Genomic DNA, 18,093 nt, shown 5'->3' with positions numbered 1-18,093 from the left:
GACCAATGGGGGCAAGGAAACTTCCAGAATTATCTCAAAAGATTTAGGAACATAGGAAACTGCCATATACTGAGTCAGACCATTGGTCTATCTAGCTCAGTATTGTCTTCACAGACTGGCAGCGGCTTCTCCAAGGTTGCAGGCAGGAATCTCTCTCAGCCCTATCTTGGAGAAACCAGGGAGGGAACTTAAAACCTTCTGCTCTTCCCAGAGCAGCTTCATCCCCTGAAGGGAATATCTTGCAGTGCTCACACATCAAGTCTCCCATTCATATGCAACCAGGGCAGATCCTGCTTAGCTATGGAGACAAGTCATGCTCAACCACAAGACCAGTTCTCTTCTCCATTGGGCAAAGGGCTGATCTTTTGTGATTTGATGAAGTTTACGTGTGTTTTAAGATTTCTCCCATAGGGAATAATGGAGGTTTCAGCAGCCCCATAATTCCACTTGGGGGGACTGGGGTTTCCCAGAGCGAGGGGTTGTGTAGTGCACATAGGGTGCCAACCACCTCCATACCCACAAGCCCTTGGGGTACTGGGTTTTGTGTTTCTGAGGTGTTCATTGTAGATTCTCTGGTAGCATATGAGATTTTCAGTGAAAAACAAGAATCCACTCTCATATGCTACCAGAGAATCTACACTCAGAACACCAGAGAAACAACAGAACCCAGCACCCCATGGGTTAGCAACCCTTCCCCTGACCAATGTGGGGTCAGTAAAGAGTGGGAAGAAGCAAAAGAGCCAATGGGGAATAAGGAGGGAATTGTCAGCCGGTCAGCCCATGATTTAGGTCACCGATCAGAAGGCCGGAAGGGTGGGAAATTAAAAGAGATATCAAACACAAAAGGGAGACTGACTCAGAGATCACCACAAAATGGAGGTCCGAAACAACAAAACGTTTTGTAGCCGAAACAGGAACGTTTTGTTTTGTATACAAAACTTTTGGATCTGGAAAATGGGTGTTTTGTTTTGTCTACAAAACACCTGAAACAGGCTGTTTGGGGTACAAAACATTTTGTATCCAAAACGTTTCGCACATCCCTATTGGTGATTTGACTTTTTATCATACTATCAACACAAGAGCTCTAAAAGATGTTGCTTTTACTATTATTGGTTGTCATTTTGTTTCAAGATGCTGGATGAGGAAAATATATTCCCCATCTGTGGGGCCCTGAGGTGATTTTGTTTTGTATTAGACTCTCAACACATGAGTTCTAAAGGGGTATTGCTTTTACTCTGGCTTCTGTTGTGAAACAGGATGGTGGATGGGAAAAGGTACCTCCATCAGGGTTCTCTAGGACCCCCTCTTATGTGCTATAAATTTGGTTTGTCTCAGACTGTAAACACAAAAGTTAATAAACACATACAGAGATGTGGAGATCTCATACAGGATATGTTCCCTTTGGAAAGTTGGCTGATATGAACATGGGGGGGGGGCTTAATCTTTCATCTAGGTTCAGATCTCCCACTAGTTATTAGATGCTTCCCTGAAACCAGTCCCCATAATCTGGTTTAGAGACAAAGACTTTGAAATCACAGAAAGTAACCTAGACAGTTTTGATTTATAGGAGTGTAATTTTAGGAATGTAAGCATTGACCTAGTAAAGAATGGTCTATCTACCAAATACTAGTGCTTCAAGCAAGCCTGCAGACTTCAATGAGAGGAATGGATATTTCTTGTGTTCTATAGAACAAGTGAATTTTGGCCCATTGAATAACGGGCGCTAGTAACGGCGCTCCTGGCCCCCCGCCGCCATTCCCCCTCCCTCCGCCGTCCGCCCCCCTACCTTTAAGGGCCAAATCGGCCCAGGCACTTGCCCCCGCCAGGCCGGGGAGACAGAGGCCGGGACAGGGGGCGGAGCGGAGGCCATGTAACTTTTTAAAAAAATGCTCCCGCGGCCGACGCCGCCGACCGCCCACCCTCCCTCCCAGCTGCCGAGTCCCCCTTACCCTGGCCGACTGCTGTCGGCCGTAGACAGCCCTTAATTTAAGAGGCAGAGAGGAGCTCGCAAGCAGAGCTCCTCTCTGTGCAAAGCCTCTTGCCGAACTGCCGCTTTGGGCGCTTGCGTTTTATTAGAGAGGATGGAAATGCATGTGTTCGATAGAATGGAAATGCAACCATGAAGAAAGGAAGACTGTTTATTTATAGTGTACAGTGTATGGAGGAGTTACACAATTTTGAATTTCCATCACCAATTTTGCAATAACGTTTTGGACCTTAATAAAATTTAATGGACCACCATTTTTGTTTTATCCTAATAACTATCAACTTACCTGAATGAATGAATGAAAGAAACTGATCTGCTGATGTGCAGCAAAGCCATTGGATCAGAACAAATAAACATTTTCAGTATAAAGTGAAATATTTTGACTGCTTGTTTTCTGAGTCCCCAGTAGATGGCAATGCATGACTACAAAACAGTAATTTATATGTGTTGTTTTTGTACTTAGAAACATGCTCCAATGGGCTTATTGGCTGACAAAGTGCTTGAGCAGAATTGTGCTAGTGCAAGAAGATCACAGAATTGTGCTAAAAATTCAGGAATTTGGATAGTTGTACAACTGCAAAAGCTTGATTTAGAACAATTGGAATGTGCTGCAGTTGCACACTGTTGTGCAAGCAACACTAGTCTGGAATTCAAGCTCCAGATTTAGGGCAAATAGCTAGCACAACAGTTTATCACTAGTGTGACATCCTCGAGGACACATTTCATTGGTTTGGATGTGAGCACTGCCCTTAAATTTTCTTTTCTCCTCCCCCTCCCCCCAGTTCATTTTGTTTCCATTTCTATTTTTTAAAACTCAGGGGCTATTCACACAACCAGGTGGGCAGGAAGGCAGAGTTCAACCTACCTTCTCCCAGATAACCGCTCACAGCCTGGGTGGTGTACAGGTCACGCACGCACATGACTAGCGCTGCTGAGAGCAGCATGAATGAATCTCCATGGGATTCCTGGTGGCGCTAGTAAAAAGAGGCCTGGATTCGTTGTCCTGGGTTGCATGAATCCCACAATGCAGCACGCATGTCGCAGTGTGTGCTGCACTGGGGGATTCCTGCAAGAGATGAGCTAGTAATAATCCATTGCACACAAACAGGTAGCCAGGGGGGGAGGGAGCGCTTGCTTAAAAGCCGGACTAGGCAGTGCTGGCCCATTGGGATCGGGCCTGATCCCGGTGGTTCTCATGCACAGCCTAAACCAGTAGGGATGTGCAAACTGAACCTGTTCAGTTCAATGATCTGGAACCAAACCGAACCCCCCCCCCGGCTGTTCTGGGGGGTTCATAATCTTTTTAAAAAAATTGTACTTACCCCCTCCGGGGGGCTTTTCTGAGGCCATGGGGGGGTCTCCGGAGGTTCTCCCTCCCCCGCTAACCTCCATTATGTTGCAAATCACCCTGTTTGGGCAGTCTTCGGCCTGTTCTGGGCTTCACCCCCATCACAACGGCCATTTTGGAGGCCGCCACGCATGCTCAATGGGCCTCAGATGAAATGAGCATCTAAGAAAATGCTGATGGTTTTGTGCAAGGGTGATGTGTGCAAATACTTAAAGTTGCATGCCTGCTTTTTGGAAATGCAGCTTAGACTGAAAATAATGTTTGTTGTGCACCTGAAGTGCCAGTGTGCAACTTCAAGTATTTCTACACTGGTGCAAGTCTGCCAGTGTTTCCTTAGATGCCTGTAGCAGTGTGGGCTGATCAGATATGCTGATGTGAGCCTGTGCAACATGCAGGCCAGTGGAAATTGATTCCTGGAAGATAATATCAGTAACACAGCAAGAAGTCATAAACGACAATAGTTAGAAAATCTTTTATATATTTTGTAGAGTTTGTGAGTATGCTTGTGCAAAAGAAATTCATATTTCCCGAATACCAAATTTTACATTCACAATCCTGCCACTGAAATTAGCTAAATAAACTACGAGGAATAGGATTACATTATAAACAGGGGGTTAGGGGAATCACAAGTGCCAAAGTGCCTACATCCACAGAAAAGATTAAAAAACATCCCTGACCCCAGGAAAAGGTTCACCCGGTCCCCCAGAACAGATCCTGTGACCTCAGAAATGACCCCCTGAACCCCCCCAATTGGCACCAAATCCACAAAAATCACACCAAACCCTTCAAAATTGCACCCTGTCCCCTGTAAATGACCCCTGACCCTCAGATTGACCGCATGATTCCAGAAATCAGCCCCCCAAAAGGGCTGATTTTTTTAAAAATGGCGCCAACCTCGAATACTCAAGGCTCGATTGACAAGGGGGGGTGACAATTTGCCAGTCACAGATACTCATTTTGTTGGCTCAGAACACTTTGCTCCCATGAACAACTTCTCTTTCTCTCTCTCCTCCCCCAGCCGGTATCCTACTGACCATCCATCCAATGGGGAAGTCAAAGGGGAGGTTCTGCTTCAGTGGCAGTTTGCAGAATCACGTGATGCAGGAGCACTGATAGGTGGGCCCCGCTGGTGCCACCTGCTTCCTTCATGTGGTAGTGGCAGTGGTGAGAATTAGCAGTTAGCTAACTAACTTTATTCAGCAGTTACCCTTGCTAAATGAGTAAAAAGGCACCTTATAAAGTGAAGAATCTCTTCTATTTAGCATGGGGAGAGCATTTGGATGATACAGATTATCTAGACCCTTTTCAATCTGGCTTCTGCCCTGGATATGGGACAGAAACTGCCTTGGTTGCTCTAGTGGATGATCTATGCTGGGAGCTAGGCAGGGGAAGGGCATCCTTGTTGATTCTGCTGGACCTCTCAGAGGCATTCGATACCATCAACCATGGTATCCTTTTGGACCACCTCTCAAGAATAGGAATTGCAGATACTACTTTGAAGAGTGGCTTTGGTCCTTCCTTTGGGGGTCAGGGTGTCCAGAAAGTGGTACTGGGGGACTAGTGCTCGACTCGATGGCCATTGGCCTGTGGGATCCCGCAGGGTTTGGTTTTGCCCCCCATTGCTGTTTAACATCTACATGAAACCACTGGGAGAGCTCATCCGGGAACTTGGACTGAGTTGTTAGCAATATGCTGATGTCACACAATTCTATCTCTCCTTGTCACCTGATCCTAGGGAGGCAGTGGATGACTTTGAATCGGGGGTTGGAGGCCGTGATGGGATGGATGTGGGCTAATAAACTGAATCCAGACAGGTCAGAGGTAATATTGGTCAGTAGGTGAGCCAGTTGGGTTGAGGAGATTCTACCTGTTCTGGATGGGGTTGCACTCCCCTTGAAAGAGCAACTGCACAGCTTGAGGGTATTGCTGGACCCAGCTCTGCTTTTGGAAGCTCAGGTGGAGGTGCTGGCCAGGAGTGCCTTTGCATGGCTTCAGCTAGTGTGTCAGCTGCATCCCTTTCTCGAGAAGGCAGATCTGGCCACAATTACCCACACCTTAGTCACATCACAACTGGATTACTGTAACACGCTCTGTGTGGGGCTGCCCTTGAAGAATATTTGGAAACTGCAGCCAGTGTAAAATGTGGCAGCTAGGATTTTATCTGGAGCTGCCTGCTGGGATCACATCACACCCATTTTGAAAGAGCTGCACTGGCTGCCAATTTCAGGTCCAATTCAAGGTGTTAGTTTTGACCTTTAAAGCCCTTAATGGTTTGGCCTCATTAACTGGATACCTGAGGGGCCGCCTGTTCCCAAAGATTGCTGCCCGTTTGACGTGGGCATTGAGGGTGGGGCTCTGCTCCAGGTGCCAACAATGAGGCAGGCTTGGCTGTTGTGCACGCGGGACAGGGCCTTTTCAGTTGTTGCCCCCAGATTCTGGAATGCTCTCTTGGTGGCCATCTGCTCCTCAGTCTCCATCAGAGTTTTTAGAAAGCGTGTGAAATCTTGGCTTTTAACCCTGACTTTTATATGATTGTTCCTATTGCTACTGCTTTGTATCTTTTATGGTTATATTGTGCTGTTTTTTTAATCTTTTAATTAGATCTGTATTCTAGCTAATGTTTTAATTGTGTAATTTTTGTAGTCTTGTTTTAGGTTTTGTGTGAACCACCTTGAGATTGTTTTAATGAAAAGTGGTATAGAAATTTAACAAACAAACAGGCCCTATCAAACTCCAGCACAGCATCCCTTCAGTGGCTGATGCTGGTGTTACACTGTATTTCTTTTTAGTTTATGAGCCCATTGGGAACAGGGAAACATCTTCTTATTTCTCTTTTCAGTGAAAACGACTGTGAAACCTTCTGTTGAAAAGCAGTCTATAAATGTTTGTAGTCGTAGAGAACAGCAAGCAAGTGGGAAATTGTGCAGGCACTGCTGCGCTAGCATGCAAAGAGTCTGGCTCAGTAGCTAGCTGGCTGCTCTGCTCGAGCCAAGAGGTGAAGTTGCTGGCATGGCTGAGAAGAGCAGGCTGGGTGACCCATGGGGCAGGAGGAGGACAGTGTGTGTGTGTAGTAAACCTAAGCAGGAGATGAATGTATGGTTAAGAAGCAGAAAACTCTGCACGTAGGCAGCAGACTGAGCAGACATACAGTTCACCTGGTCATCGAATTCATAGTTGTGAGTTGTATTTATTTATCAAAATATACACATATAATACCAATAAACACATGCAAATTTTATGCAAAGTGGATAATGTTGGTGCCTTTTTTTGGGTGAAAAGCATCCTCTATTTCTAGTTTTTTAGTGATGGATATTGACTTTTTTCATCATCTGGACCTAAAGGACTTAAAAGAGGAGATCTGGTCTTATGGTAGCAAGCATAATGTGTCCCTTTTGCTAAGCAGAGTCTGCCCTGGTTTGTATTTGAATGGGAGCCCACATGTAAAAGACATTTCCCCTAGGGGATTTCTCTGTTTTGGAAGCATGATTGCATGCAGAAAGCTCCAAGCTTCCTCCATGGCATCTCCAAGACAGGGAGAGAGACTCCTGCCTGAAACCTTGGAGAAGCCACTGCCAGTCTGTGTAGACAATATTGAGCAGAGGCATAGCAAGGGGAGAGGGGGCCTGTGTTCACCCCTCTCCCCGGCAGACCCTTCGGAGTGAGGAAGATCATGAAGTAAATAGGGAGGGGTGGAGCTGGGGGTCCCTCAGTAGCTGGGAGTGGGCGGGTTCTTTGAGCCCATCTGCTCGATTATAGTTATGCCCCTGATACTGAGCTAGGAACATAGGAACATGTTGCCATATACTGAGTCAGACCATTGGTCTATCTAGCTCAGTATTGGCTTCACAGAATGGCAGCAGCTTCTCCTAGGTTGCAGGCAGGCATCTCTCTCAGCCCAATCTTGGAGAAGCCAGGGAGGGAACTTGAAACCTTCTGCTCTTCCCAGAATGGCTCCATTCCCTGAGGGGAATATCTTACAGTGCTCACACTTCTAGTCTCCCATTCATATGCAACCAGGGCAGAACCTGCTTAGCTAAGGGGACAAGTCATACTTGCTACCATAAGACCAGCTAGATGGACCAATGGCAGCTTCCTATGACCCGTCCACCTTACATATCTGTGTGTGTGTGTGTGTGTGTGTGTGTGTGTGTGTGTGTTTTGGGTTTTTGTTTTTTGTTTTGCAATAGAGCCAGTGGGCACTTCTCCCAAAGCACTCTGTTGTAATGTTGCTGAAGGCAGCATCATGCTTCCACTGCAAAAGAGGGCTTTTGGAACACAGGAAAGCACTGGGAGAAGTTCCTGCTATTTACATTGCACACAAACCTATGCATAAGGGAATGAAGGAGCTGTGGAGTCAGTCCTGCTCCATGCTCAGAGGTGCTACTACATGTGCGCTTTGTTAGTCAGGATGTCACTCACTTACTGTGTTCATGATTGCTCTGGAGTTTGGTGAATGCTGCACAACCCAAGGGAAAATTTCCTAGTAAAGATATCTTGATTTTCCTGGTTATGGTTGTGGGACTTTAAACCCCTTGTTTGATTTCAAACTTAAACAATGTATGCAAGCAGTATACATCATCATCATCATCATCATCATTATTATTATTATTTTATTAATTTGAACAATGCAGGTATGGATGTTTCTTAAAAATGAAGAGATGAACTGGAGACACAACATCGTTAAAATTAAGGGATGGAAGAATTTGGGTTGAATGTAGTATGTAAAAATGGCATCATATGAGTAGGGTGATATAGTAAACTGTTATAGATGAGTTGAGAAAAATACATACTTGACAAGCAAAGTATTATCTTTACAAATTACTTTAAAACTTCTATGATACCACGATGGCCTTGTTATTTAGTACATATATCAGAAATGGAAAATGTGGGGTCTTTCTTAAAGAGCAGACAAGTAGGACTAAATGTGCATGATATAAAATAATAGACCATGTAAGGTAGAATGGAATGTTTATTGAATCATTTGACTAGAGAGAAATTCCAAATGTTTTTTTACTTCTGTAATATTTGTTAAGAAAGAAAAAGACTGAAGTAAATCTAATCATTTCTTGAATCCACAGAATGAATTATCAGGTTTTCATGCTTGCTTAGACTTTCTCTTCAACTTCCTTAACTTGGGATGAAACTACTTTGCCATCCACCACCTCTTCAACAATTGTCTTGATCTTTCTGGTTTTGCTTGGATCTAAACAGGAAAAAATGAAGGTTCGTGAAAATATTTCAATTGTAAACCAGGATTCAGATTAGATACACTGTAAACACTGTATAAATGAAAGTGTATCCCTATAAATTAAGCTTTATAATGGAGTAAAAAGTAAATTAATTCCATGGTCAGAATGTGCTGTGGTTCCTCAGACATGGGCTGGTTTATTGTGGCATAAGCTTGGATGGACAATGGTCTGATTCACCAGATGTAGGAATATGAATATGACAAATATTTATACAGGAGGCCCCCCTTTTCCCCCATGGGGGTGCTGTTTTGGCCTACTGCCACAAATAGAGAAACTACGAAAAAAGAAACTTTGTGTCTATGGGGATTGTGAGGTTAGGTTCCTCAGCACATTTAAGTGTGCTCAAATCTTATAAAAAGTGGTGGTGGAGGCCAAAATAAGAGTAGTAAAGCACATTATCTTACTCTCCAGCAATGTCCCCTCCAACCTGCTGATTTTCGTGTGTGTGTGGTGGAAAAGTCACAAAACGGCCATCAGAAATGACACTGGAAGTCATTTTCTGGGTGGCACTTAGCCACAAACAGCTGAAAATAACACTAGTTTTAGTACGCAAGGTCTCTATACAGTACTAGATCTCTATACTCCGAATAGCTGAGAATAGCCCTAGTTTTAGGCATGTGAACAAAGGAACCAAGAATCTATACTGCGAACAAAGAAAGAAACTGGTTCTCTATGACCCACCTACAAATAACAGAAACCGCAATAGGAGAACCTGCAAAAAACAAAGGTCTCCTGTATACCACCTTTCAACAAAAGTTCCCAAAGTGGTTTGCAAAGACATGACTGATATAAATGAATGAATGAATGAATGAATAAAATGGCTTCCTGTACCCAAAGGGCTCACAGTCTAAAAAAGAAATACAAGATAGATATCAGCAACAGTCACTGGAGGGAAGACAGTGGGTACATACACATGTACACACATTGAGAAAAACCAAGTGAGCATTAAGGGTAACAGGAACAAGAGAACAGGTGGTGTTTTTGTTTTTTTAAAAATTTAAATAAAGACAACTTTATTTAAAATCTTTAAATAAAAACTTTAAATAAAAACTTTATTTAAAAGATTTAACTTTAAAATCATGAGTATTCCTGGCAATGGAAGTGTTTTAGAGCTTTGCCCCTAGTTGTACAACTGTAAACCTGATGTTTGCTTACCAGGAGTGGAATCCACTGATTTGATACTTGTTGCCACTGAAGCACTTTCAAATGAGCTGCAAAGAGATTGTAGAGATATTAGACTACACAATTGCCTGGATAATGGTTATAGTGGAGTAAAGCTTTTGCAGAAAACTGACATCAGAAAGAGAGTTCTGTTAACATTTTGCTGGTACTCCTACCCCATTTCACCATCTAGTAGTCGGCGGTAAGTTTCAATCTCCATTTCCAGACGGGTCTTGATATCCAGGAGGAGCTGGTATTCTGCATTTTGTCGCTCCATGTCTGCACGGACCTGGAAAAGCTGGCTTTCCAGGTTTCCGATCTGAAGCTGCATTTGCGAAAGCTGGGCACAGTATCCTGCTTCTGTTTCTGCTAGAGTGTCTTCAAGGGATTTTTTCTGTGTTGAATGAAAGAAAAACATGCTGCTAATTAAATGAAACTGAAGCAAACAATTTGACCTGGTGGGTTACATAACCACTTGTCAGATGTGGGCCTCCATGGGGACTAGGGGTGTGTACAAAAATGGTTTGCCTGGTGTGGTTCGAGTCCGGACCAGACTCGAACCAGACTGGGCATGTTCAGTTTTATGCACCCCTGAACTCCCCTGGTTCGGCTCAGATTTGAGCTGATCTGGGGGACCTGGGCATGCAAATAGCCCATAGCCTTCAAAATGGCCACTGTGAGCTGGGAGAGGGCTGGAAAGGCCTGAGAACAGGCTGAATTGGCCCCATAAAGACGGGGGGGGGGGAGAGAGGCTGGCAGGGGGAGGGTGAAGCTTCAGAGGCACCCCCTCCCCATGGCTGCGGCAGCACCCCCTGGAGGCTGCAAAGTTACCCTGGGCCTGGCAATGAGTTACATTAAAAAAACCCAACAAAACTTTTCAAACCCTGGACCGGTTCCAAGTGAGCCCAGGGGATTCAGCTCGAGGTCAAATCCCCCAAACTGGGCAAGGTCGAGCTGAACTGGCCCCGGTCCAGCTTGAGGGTGAACCCTTGAGCCACACCGGTTTGAAGGCGAACTGGCTCGATCTCAATCCCCATTAGGGATGTGCTCGATCTTGCACATCCCTAATGGGGACCACAGCTCTAAGTCTGGGAGTCGAAGCCATAGCTGTTTAAGGGCCAAGTAGAAATTACACAATAATGTTTATAACTGTAGCCCAATTAATCTTTTTTAAAGAGTAAAAACAATATCTGAAGGGGGCAATTCAGAGTTGAGAGGTAATGGAGAGATACTTAACATTTCTCCTGCCCACTGTTTCTCCATTCCAAATGTGAAATACCTTGCCTTCCCCCCACCTGGCATCTGAAATCCTGCAGAGGGAAAAGCTGCTTGCATACAGTATTTAGGAAGCCTAAAGAATGGTAGAAGTTTTAATTGTTTAACTTTATTCAACCAGTCATTATGGGTTCTTGGTCTGGACTTCTAACTGACTGGGGTTTTTAAATAAATGTCTTGCTTTTATGAAACAGCAAGTATGCCAGTATTCAGAATGTGATTTCCTGACGAAGCAGTTTTGCTTTTCCCTACTTATAGCAGCTTATGACATCCCGCCCCCCAAGCTTGCTGTTGTGACTTGATTATTTTTTATTTTCTTTCATCTATCTATCTGTCTGTCTGTCTGTCTGTCTGTCTGTCTATCTATCTTCTGGCTGAACCCAGGACCTTCAAGGCAATTTAGATGTGTTGCTGCCCCAAGGAGTTTACAATCTAAATGATGACAGTGAGAGATGATCTGTGTAATCCTTCCCCAGTTCTCTGAGGTATGCAGTTATTATTATGCTTCAGCTTTAGACTATGGGCAATGGTTGGCACCCAGACTAACGATGACAAATATTTAGATACCGCTTTTCAACAACAAAAAATAAAGTGGACTAATAAAGTTTGGGTGTAAAGGGGAAAGCACCGGTGCTGCTGAGGGTTTTGACACACAGTACAAACGGGTGGGGAATTCTGATCACCTCATTCCCCGCAAAATGCTCTATGCCACACAAATATATGTCCCTGAGGGTCATGCAGCCCTCAGGGATGTATTTATGGGTGGCACAGAGTGCTTCTGTAGGAAGGGGAGGTTGTCAAAATTTGTCCTGCTGTGAGAGTGCTGATGCTGCATTAGTCAGCAACTCAGCAGTAGCACGAACACTTCTCATGTAGCACTTGTGCTTTGTTAGACTGGATGTCAGCCAACATCTTCAGATTACAAACCCCTCTTCAGGCTGCTTAACCACCAAATTCAGTATACCTCTGAGACTGAAGCCTGAATGGCTCATACCAATCCACCCTGCCATCATCCATGGGTCTACACCTGGTTTAGTATCTTCCCACTGAATCAGGCATCTGTCATAGCCACTTAGTCATTTGGCCACATGTTTACTGAATTCACAAATAATTATCCCTTAGCATCACTATCCTTCACATTGCTCTCTTAATATCCTTTCTGCAAATGTAAAAAATATCCTAAAAGCTCATACCGTATTTTACGGACTATAAGACGCTACGGACTATAAGACGCACCTTAATTTTAATCCTGTTTTTCAGAGTTTTAACATATTAAACTGTTAAAACATATAAGACGCTCCTGAATTTTGGCGGATATTTTTCGAGGAAAAAAGTGAGTCTTATAGTCCATAAAATACGGTAAGTGTTATTTGGCCCCAGTAGCTAGTCATCATACCATAGCAAACTGAGATTGTAGCTCTATTTCCAGGCTTTGTAAAGTGCGTCTCAGGTCTGTAATTTCACTCTTTCCCGACTGAAGCTGTTCAGTATTGGAAGATATTTCTCTTTTCAGTTCTCCACTCTGAAATAGCAAATGCCAGCATGGATGAGAAAAAGCATGTGGTTGAGCTTCAAGTACTTTTAACAATTCTATTTGAGTCAGTAATTTTTTGAAGATATCCACCTTTTCATTGAACCAGGCTTCAGCTTCCTTCCGATGTTGTTCAGCAATTGCCTCATACTGTGCTCTCATATCGTTCAGAAGTTTGGTCAAATCAACCCCTGGAGCAGCATCCATTTCCACACTGACTTGACCAGTGGCATTGCTTTGGAAACCTTGGAGCTCCTGCAAAAATCAAAGATAAACAAGGGAGCTATTCACACGGCCGTTCTGAAGGGTGGGAAAGCTGCAAAACCTTACTTTCCCAGCAAATGATCCTTCTAAAGTTGATGCCTGGACCATGCTTCCAGATGAGCAGTACTGCCCCAGGCAGTGTGGAGCTACGGAGGCCAGGACAATGCATCCTGGCCTCCAGGTATCCCACAAAGCACCGAGCACGGTGCATTGGGGGATTTCCCTGTCAAATAGGCTCTTTAGGTGCTTGCCTCTGTATCTCCTTGGGCTGCATGAAGCCCGAGGAGACTAACAGTCCCAGGAGCCAGGTTAAAATGAGCCCCTGATAAGAGCTGGACTTAAAAGTGGAGGTCATTCACACAGTCAAAAACTGTGTTCTACCCGGGTTTGAGAGCTGCGTGTGCTCCCAGTTTTTGGTTGTGTGGAAACACGGTAAGAGCAAAACCTGGGTAGAAGTGATTGTGCAGAAGCAAGGCAGGAGGAAAACCTGGGTAGCTTTTCATCCTACCGAGCTTCCACACAATCATTTCCTCCTACCTTGCTTTTCTCCTACTTGCTTCCATACAACAAGAAATTGGGAGCATGCACAGCTCCCAAACACGGGTAGGATGTTTTTGATTGTGTGAATGACCTCATTAGGTTTGGCTGGGCAGGAGCATTGGGCTAGGCTGCTAGTGAGAACAGCCTCAAAGAGTCATTAGTACAATAATAGTTAAAGGGGAAAAAATCCAGTATGGCATTATGTATAAATAAATAGTTTAAGAACATATCTTGACTCAAATTTTGTAATAACATATGTTGGATTTAAGAACTTCTTTATACTAAGATAAACTTTTTAACAGCCAAGTATATCAGTGTTCCAGTGTGTTTGCCATGACAAGCATATAATTTGAGAAAGGGAGAAACATATCCCCATACACTTGGGCACATCTAGTGACTGTAACTTCCTGATGTGTGTCTACAGCATATTTGGAGATACGTGTATTTTCCTCATACTTCATATTAATTGCAATAAACATTGGGTGAAGTGGGTAGAATCCATCTCAGTGCTGTTTCCTCTTCTTGGCTGTGAATCTCAAACCCATCTTGATGAGATATCGCTGTCAGTAAGCAGAGCCCTTCTCTTTGCTGCCCCAAGATTGAGGACTGAACTGGGCAACCAACCAAACTAATTTAACCATCATTTAAAGACTTGCTTAAGAATATAGTTCTGTTTAAGTTAATGATAGCATTCACATCATTAACTTACATTTCCCCTTCCCACAGTTTCTCAAATGTGCAAATTGCAAAGACAGAAAGACAAGTTATGAACGGAAAATGTTATTTGTCCATTCAGTGATTAGGTAGTATTTTGAGAATCCTTTAACAAAAACTGCGAAAATATTTTCCCCTCTGTGCATTTGTTTACATTTGGTTCAGTTTTTGCATATTCATTTTAAAATCCTGCAAATGGTTTTGTGAAAACCTGTTATTTCAGACTAGTATGTAGGATTCAAAAATCATTTTGAAAACTGGAAACGTTTTGAGTGATACATTCTGCTCAGATTCTGCATCATCTTTTTTTAACAATTTGTACATATCGAAGAATGTTCTGTATATAAGCACATTTTAAATTGTGCATGTGGCCAGATCCAAAGATAGATTTGTAGTATGATGAATATTTCACTTGTCCTCATATTCCTCTTGGCTCTTATCTTGTATCACACTCAGGTTCTACTATATACTAATTGCTCTATCTAATTTATACTGTTTCTAATACCTTCCCTTTTGCTAATCAGAAATATGAAGAAAAGAAATCAGTGACTGGCTAAATTTACCAGAGGAAGTCCTATTGAAGTTTAGTTGCCCTAGTAACTCTTGGGTAGTACTATTGAGCAACTTGGTCTGGTTGCTGTGACTTCTGGTGTTAGGATGGCTATGCCAACATTGAACGTATCAACATGTTCTGCCCTACTTGCAGTTCCGAACTCAACATCTGTAACTAGCTTCAGTTCTTGATGATAGATGTGTTTGGAACTGAAAGTAGGGTGGAACATAATGACGTTGGTGGGTTCGGATGACATGCTCTATGTTGGCGTAGCCATCCTGACACTGGAATGTGGGTTTGCTGCCGAGCTCTAGGAACCAATGTTTCGCATGTCGTCTGACCCTGTCCTCAGTGTGTATCTTCCCTGGTTCTTGCGGAATCTTAACATTATCCACTTCTGTCTCCTGTTTGAATGAATTGGACCAGAGTGGGGAAATAGTTGGTGAGAACTATTATTTGAAATAATTTAAAGAAAATATTGCCTACTTCCTCATGGTTCTTCTTGAGGTATGCCAGTTCCTCATTCAGACTTTCAATCTGCATCTCCAGGTCAGCTCTAGTCAAGGTCAGCTCATCCAGGACTCTGCGCAGGCCATTAATGTCAGCCTCAACACTCTGGCGAAGAGCCACTTCATTCTCAAATCTAAGAACAACACAAATTTAAAGCTTGCTGCAAGGCCTGTGTCTCCATCTGATAACTCAGGTTTTCTGCTTAAAGAACAACATCTGATTAAAGGACATTTAGGAGGGGATGTATCTGACTTTACAAACTACATTTTCTCTACAACCAGTATTTGTATACAGAAGAAAGTTTGAACACTCAAGAACACTCATTCACACTCACATATGAATTACACACAGTCTGCTTCTGACTTTTCTTCTTTAACTATTATTTCTGCATAGATCAGGATGTCACTATTAGTTCTGCATAAAACAATAGAAGCTATTATTTCTGCAAAACAGTGGTCTTTTCATGGATGTCTTTTCATTTTTTAAAAATGTATCTAATACTGAATGTTTGCTTTGTCCTCCCAATTCTGTTTCTGTCCCTTTATCTTTTCTTTTTTATTTGTGGTAATTGATTTTTGAGTTCAGGCATGCCCTATCTCATTCTGTGGAAAGCTGCCATTTAAAAGTAAGTTCAGTTGTTGTACTAGGAGATTACTGTTAATTAAGCAGTACAGTAATGTGATAATAAATAAACAAAGAGGTAGGAATTAAGTTTTTTGTATATTGACAAGTTCAGTTTTCACTGGCCAACTGCACTTACTTCAGCCTGAAATCATCAGCTGCCAGCCTCGCATTGTCAATCTGAAGAACAATCCGGGCATTCTCAATAGTTGCATGGATGATCTGAAAACAAGGAGAATATTTCTAGAGAACACAGCTTTAGCCTAATAACTATTTGTCCACTATAATTAGTATTTCATTAGTACTAATAAATATGTACAAATAAAACAAAGATCCCCCTCCCCCACAAAAAATAGCATCTGTCTTCAAGACTATAAATCTCACTTATTCCTGTTTAAAATTGTATCCTTCCATATATCCAATGGTAAATAGAAACATGGTTGGTTCTTAAGGGGTGTGTTAGAGTGCCAGATAGTGTTGATTTTCATCTCTCCCTGTTGTATCATTGGCTTACCCTGTCTGTGTACTGCTAAAAACACCAGTCTGTAGGCTAACCAGTGATTTTAATTTTTGCTTTTGGAAAATAATTGCAATGACTTTAAATCGTGTCAGTATATGCAAGCTGGATTTTATTATCAAATATGCTGCCAAACATTGAAACATGTTTGTTTTTAAAAATGGAAAATAAATGTTTAGCCTTGTCTTCTGGATGTTTTATTCAGATCTGTCCCATTAAGTTCATTCTCTTAAATAACTCTACACAGGACTGGAGCATTAGTTTGAATAACCTTTAGCTGATTATAATTGTTTTATAGTTGTCTGCATAGCAGAGTCCAAAATGATCCAATTATATTATACCTGAAGCAGAGTACAATGAAGACCAAAAACTTGCTATCTGCATGGATATATTTACTCCTCTTAAACCTCTAAATAACACTCAAATGCTTACAGTATTACTCGATTCTGCCATTACAACAATCCTGTGAGACAAATCACTTTTATTCTAATTTTATTGATGGGGAATAAAGTATGTGATTTGCTCAAGGCAGCGGGCCCTCTCTCAGATTCAAGTCCAATGTTGTTGGTTCCATCTGCCTTTCCTTAAATTCAACAGGACAACTAACTGAATTTTGCTTTATAAAATTAGTGAGGTTTGTTCATGGCCCTAGAAGGGGGCTTATCTTTGCATTTACTGTAACATAGATCATTCCAGGTCACAATATTGTGAAATGTCAAGCCATGCAGCTTCAGAGTGCAATTCATGACATTTCCTCTGGGCATCATTAAGAGAAATTCAATTTGTAAAGACAAGCAGTGACCTAATGATTACTTACCTTGTTCCTGAGATCTTCAATTACTGGATAATATTTACTGTAATCTCCGCCGGCCCCCGGGCCACCAGCACCTGGTCCATTTTTCTCATACCATTCACGGATCTTGCGTTCCAGCTCAGTATTGGCTTCCTCCAGAGATCTCACCTTGTCCAAGTAGGCAGCCAGGCGATCATTCAGATTTTGCATAGTTTCCTTTTCAGTGCCTGCTAAGAGGCTGCCCTCGCCACCACCAGAACCTCCACCAAAGCCACCTCCACCAAAGCCACCTCCACCAAAGCCACCCCCTAATCCTCCACCAAAGCCACTTCCTAGCCCTCCACCAAAGCCACTTCCTAAACCTCCACCAAATCCACTGCCCAGTCCTCCACCATAACCACTACCTAATCCTCCACCATATCCACCACCACCACCAAAGCTGAGAAGAGACCCACCACCAAATCCTCCTCCAAAACTTCCTGTACTGCTGGTGCTAGACAGTCTAACAGAACCTCCACCATATCCACTCCTGGAAGAGAATTGTCGGGGTCCTGCAGATGCTCGGATGGAGAGAGCCATGGTGCATAAAAAGGATCTTGCTCAAAATCTGGTATTGTGATGGGGTTTAAGAAGACTAGCCTTTTTGTAGGTTTTATCTTTATATATGAAACACAGGGAGTGTTTGGTTGATGAAGTCCACGCCTCCTTAGGCAACATACTTTCATCTTTTTTCTGTTTAATTATCTCCTGACCAAGCTGAATGATGTGTACAAACCCAAATTGTCTGTTGGTGTGGAAATTCAGTGCCCTCTGGGTGTTTGTTCTGCTAACAGGGGCGGATTGGGTGGAGTGGAGATAAGCCTTGCAGTAATCCACTCCTTGCAACTGGGGCCAGTAATATCTTCTTCCTTGCTAATTCTTCCCAATTTATTAAATTATTTATCTCCATTGCTTTTGTATACTTTAAAACATTATAAACCTCTCTTTATATCATCATATTCTTCCTAATGGGTTTGGATTTAGAGAGACA

At 42.9% G+C, this 18,093-nt stretch overlaps 1 protein-coding gene and 1 long non-coding RNA gene across 12 annotated transcripts in view; one reads left to right on the top strand and one right to left on the bottom strand.

Moving 5' to 3' along the window:
• Positions 1–18,093, top strand: part of LOC128329163 (uncharacterized) — a 199,736-nt gene that overhangs the window by 129,161 nt on the left and 52,482 nt on the right. For 5 of the 9 annotated variants that reach the window (XR_008309541.1, XR_008309546.1, XR_008309538.1 and 2 more), the window contains 3 exons: positions 8,414–8,558; positions 11,405–11,505; positions 15,172–16,454. This is a non-coding gene — a long non-coding RNA (uncharacterized LOC128329163). Of the gene's footprint in view, positions 1–8,413; positions 8,559–11,404; positions 11,506–15,171; positions 16,455–18,093 lie in introns of those variants that run through there. The other 4 variants (XR_008309539.1, XR_008309542.1, XR_008309544.1 and 1 more) reach the window with 1 other exon arrangement.
• Positions 8,441–17,642, bottom strand: LOC128329156 (keratin, type I cytoskeletal 12-like). 3 transcript variants are annotated; one of them, XM_053259741.1, is made up of 8 exons: positions 17,088–17,642; positions 15,893–15,975; positions 15,109–15,265; positions 12,645–12,806; positions 12,417–12,542; positions 9,922–10,139; positions 9,767–9,834; positions 8,441–8,538 (listed from the first exon to the last, which is right to left on the bottom strand). In XM_053259741.1, the coding sequence occupies exons 1-8, from the start codon at positions 17,640–17,642 to the stop codon at positions 8,441–8,443; spliced, it is 1,467 nt and encodes a 488-aa protein (XP_053115716.1). The 3 variants fall into 3 exon arrangements, with proteins under 3 accessions (XP_053115716.1, XP_053115717.1, XP_053115719.1); XM_053259742.1 differs by having other exon boundaries at positions 9,740–9,795; XM_053259744.1 differs by lacking the exon at positions 9,767–9,834 and having other exon boundaries at positions 8,441–8,552; positions 9,919–10,139.

This window comes from Hemicordylus capensis, chromosome 6 (assembly GCF_027244095.1).
Source record: "Hemicordylus capensis ecotype Gifberg chromosome 6, rHemCap1.1.pri, whole genome shotgun sequence".
NCBI classification, from domain to species: Eukaryota; Metazoa; Chordata; class Lepidosauria; order Squamata; family Cordylidae; genus Hemicordylus; species Hemicordylus capensis.
Note: the sequence above shows the minus strand (reverse complement) of the source record. Positions and strands in the feature narration are given on the sequence as shown.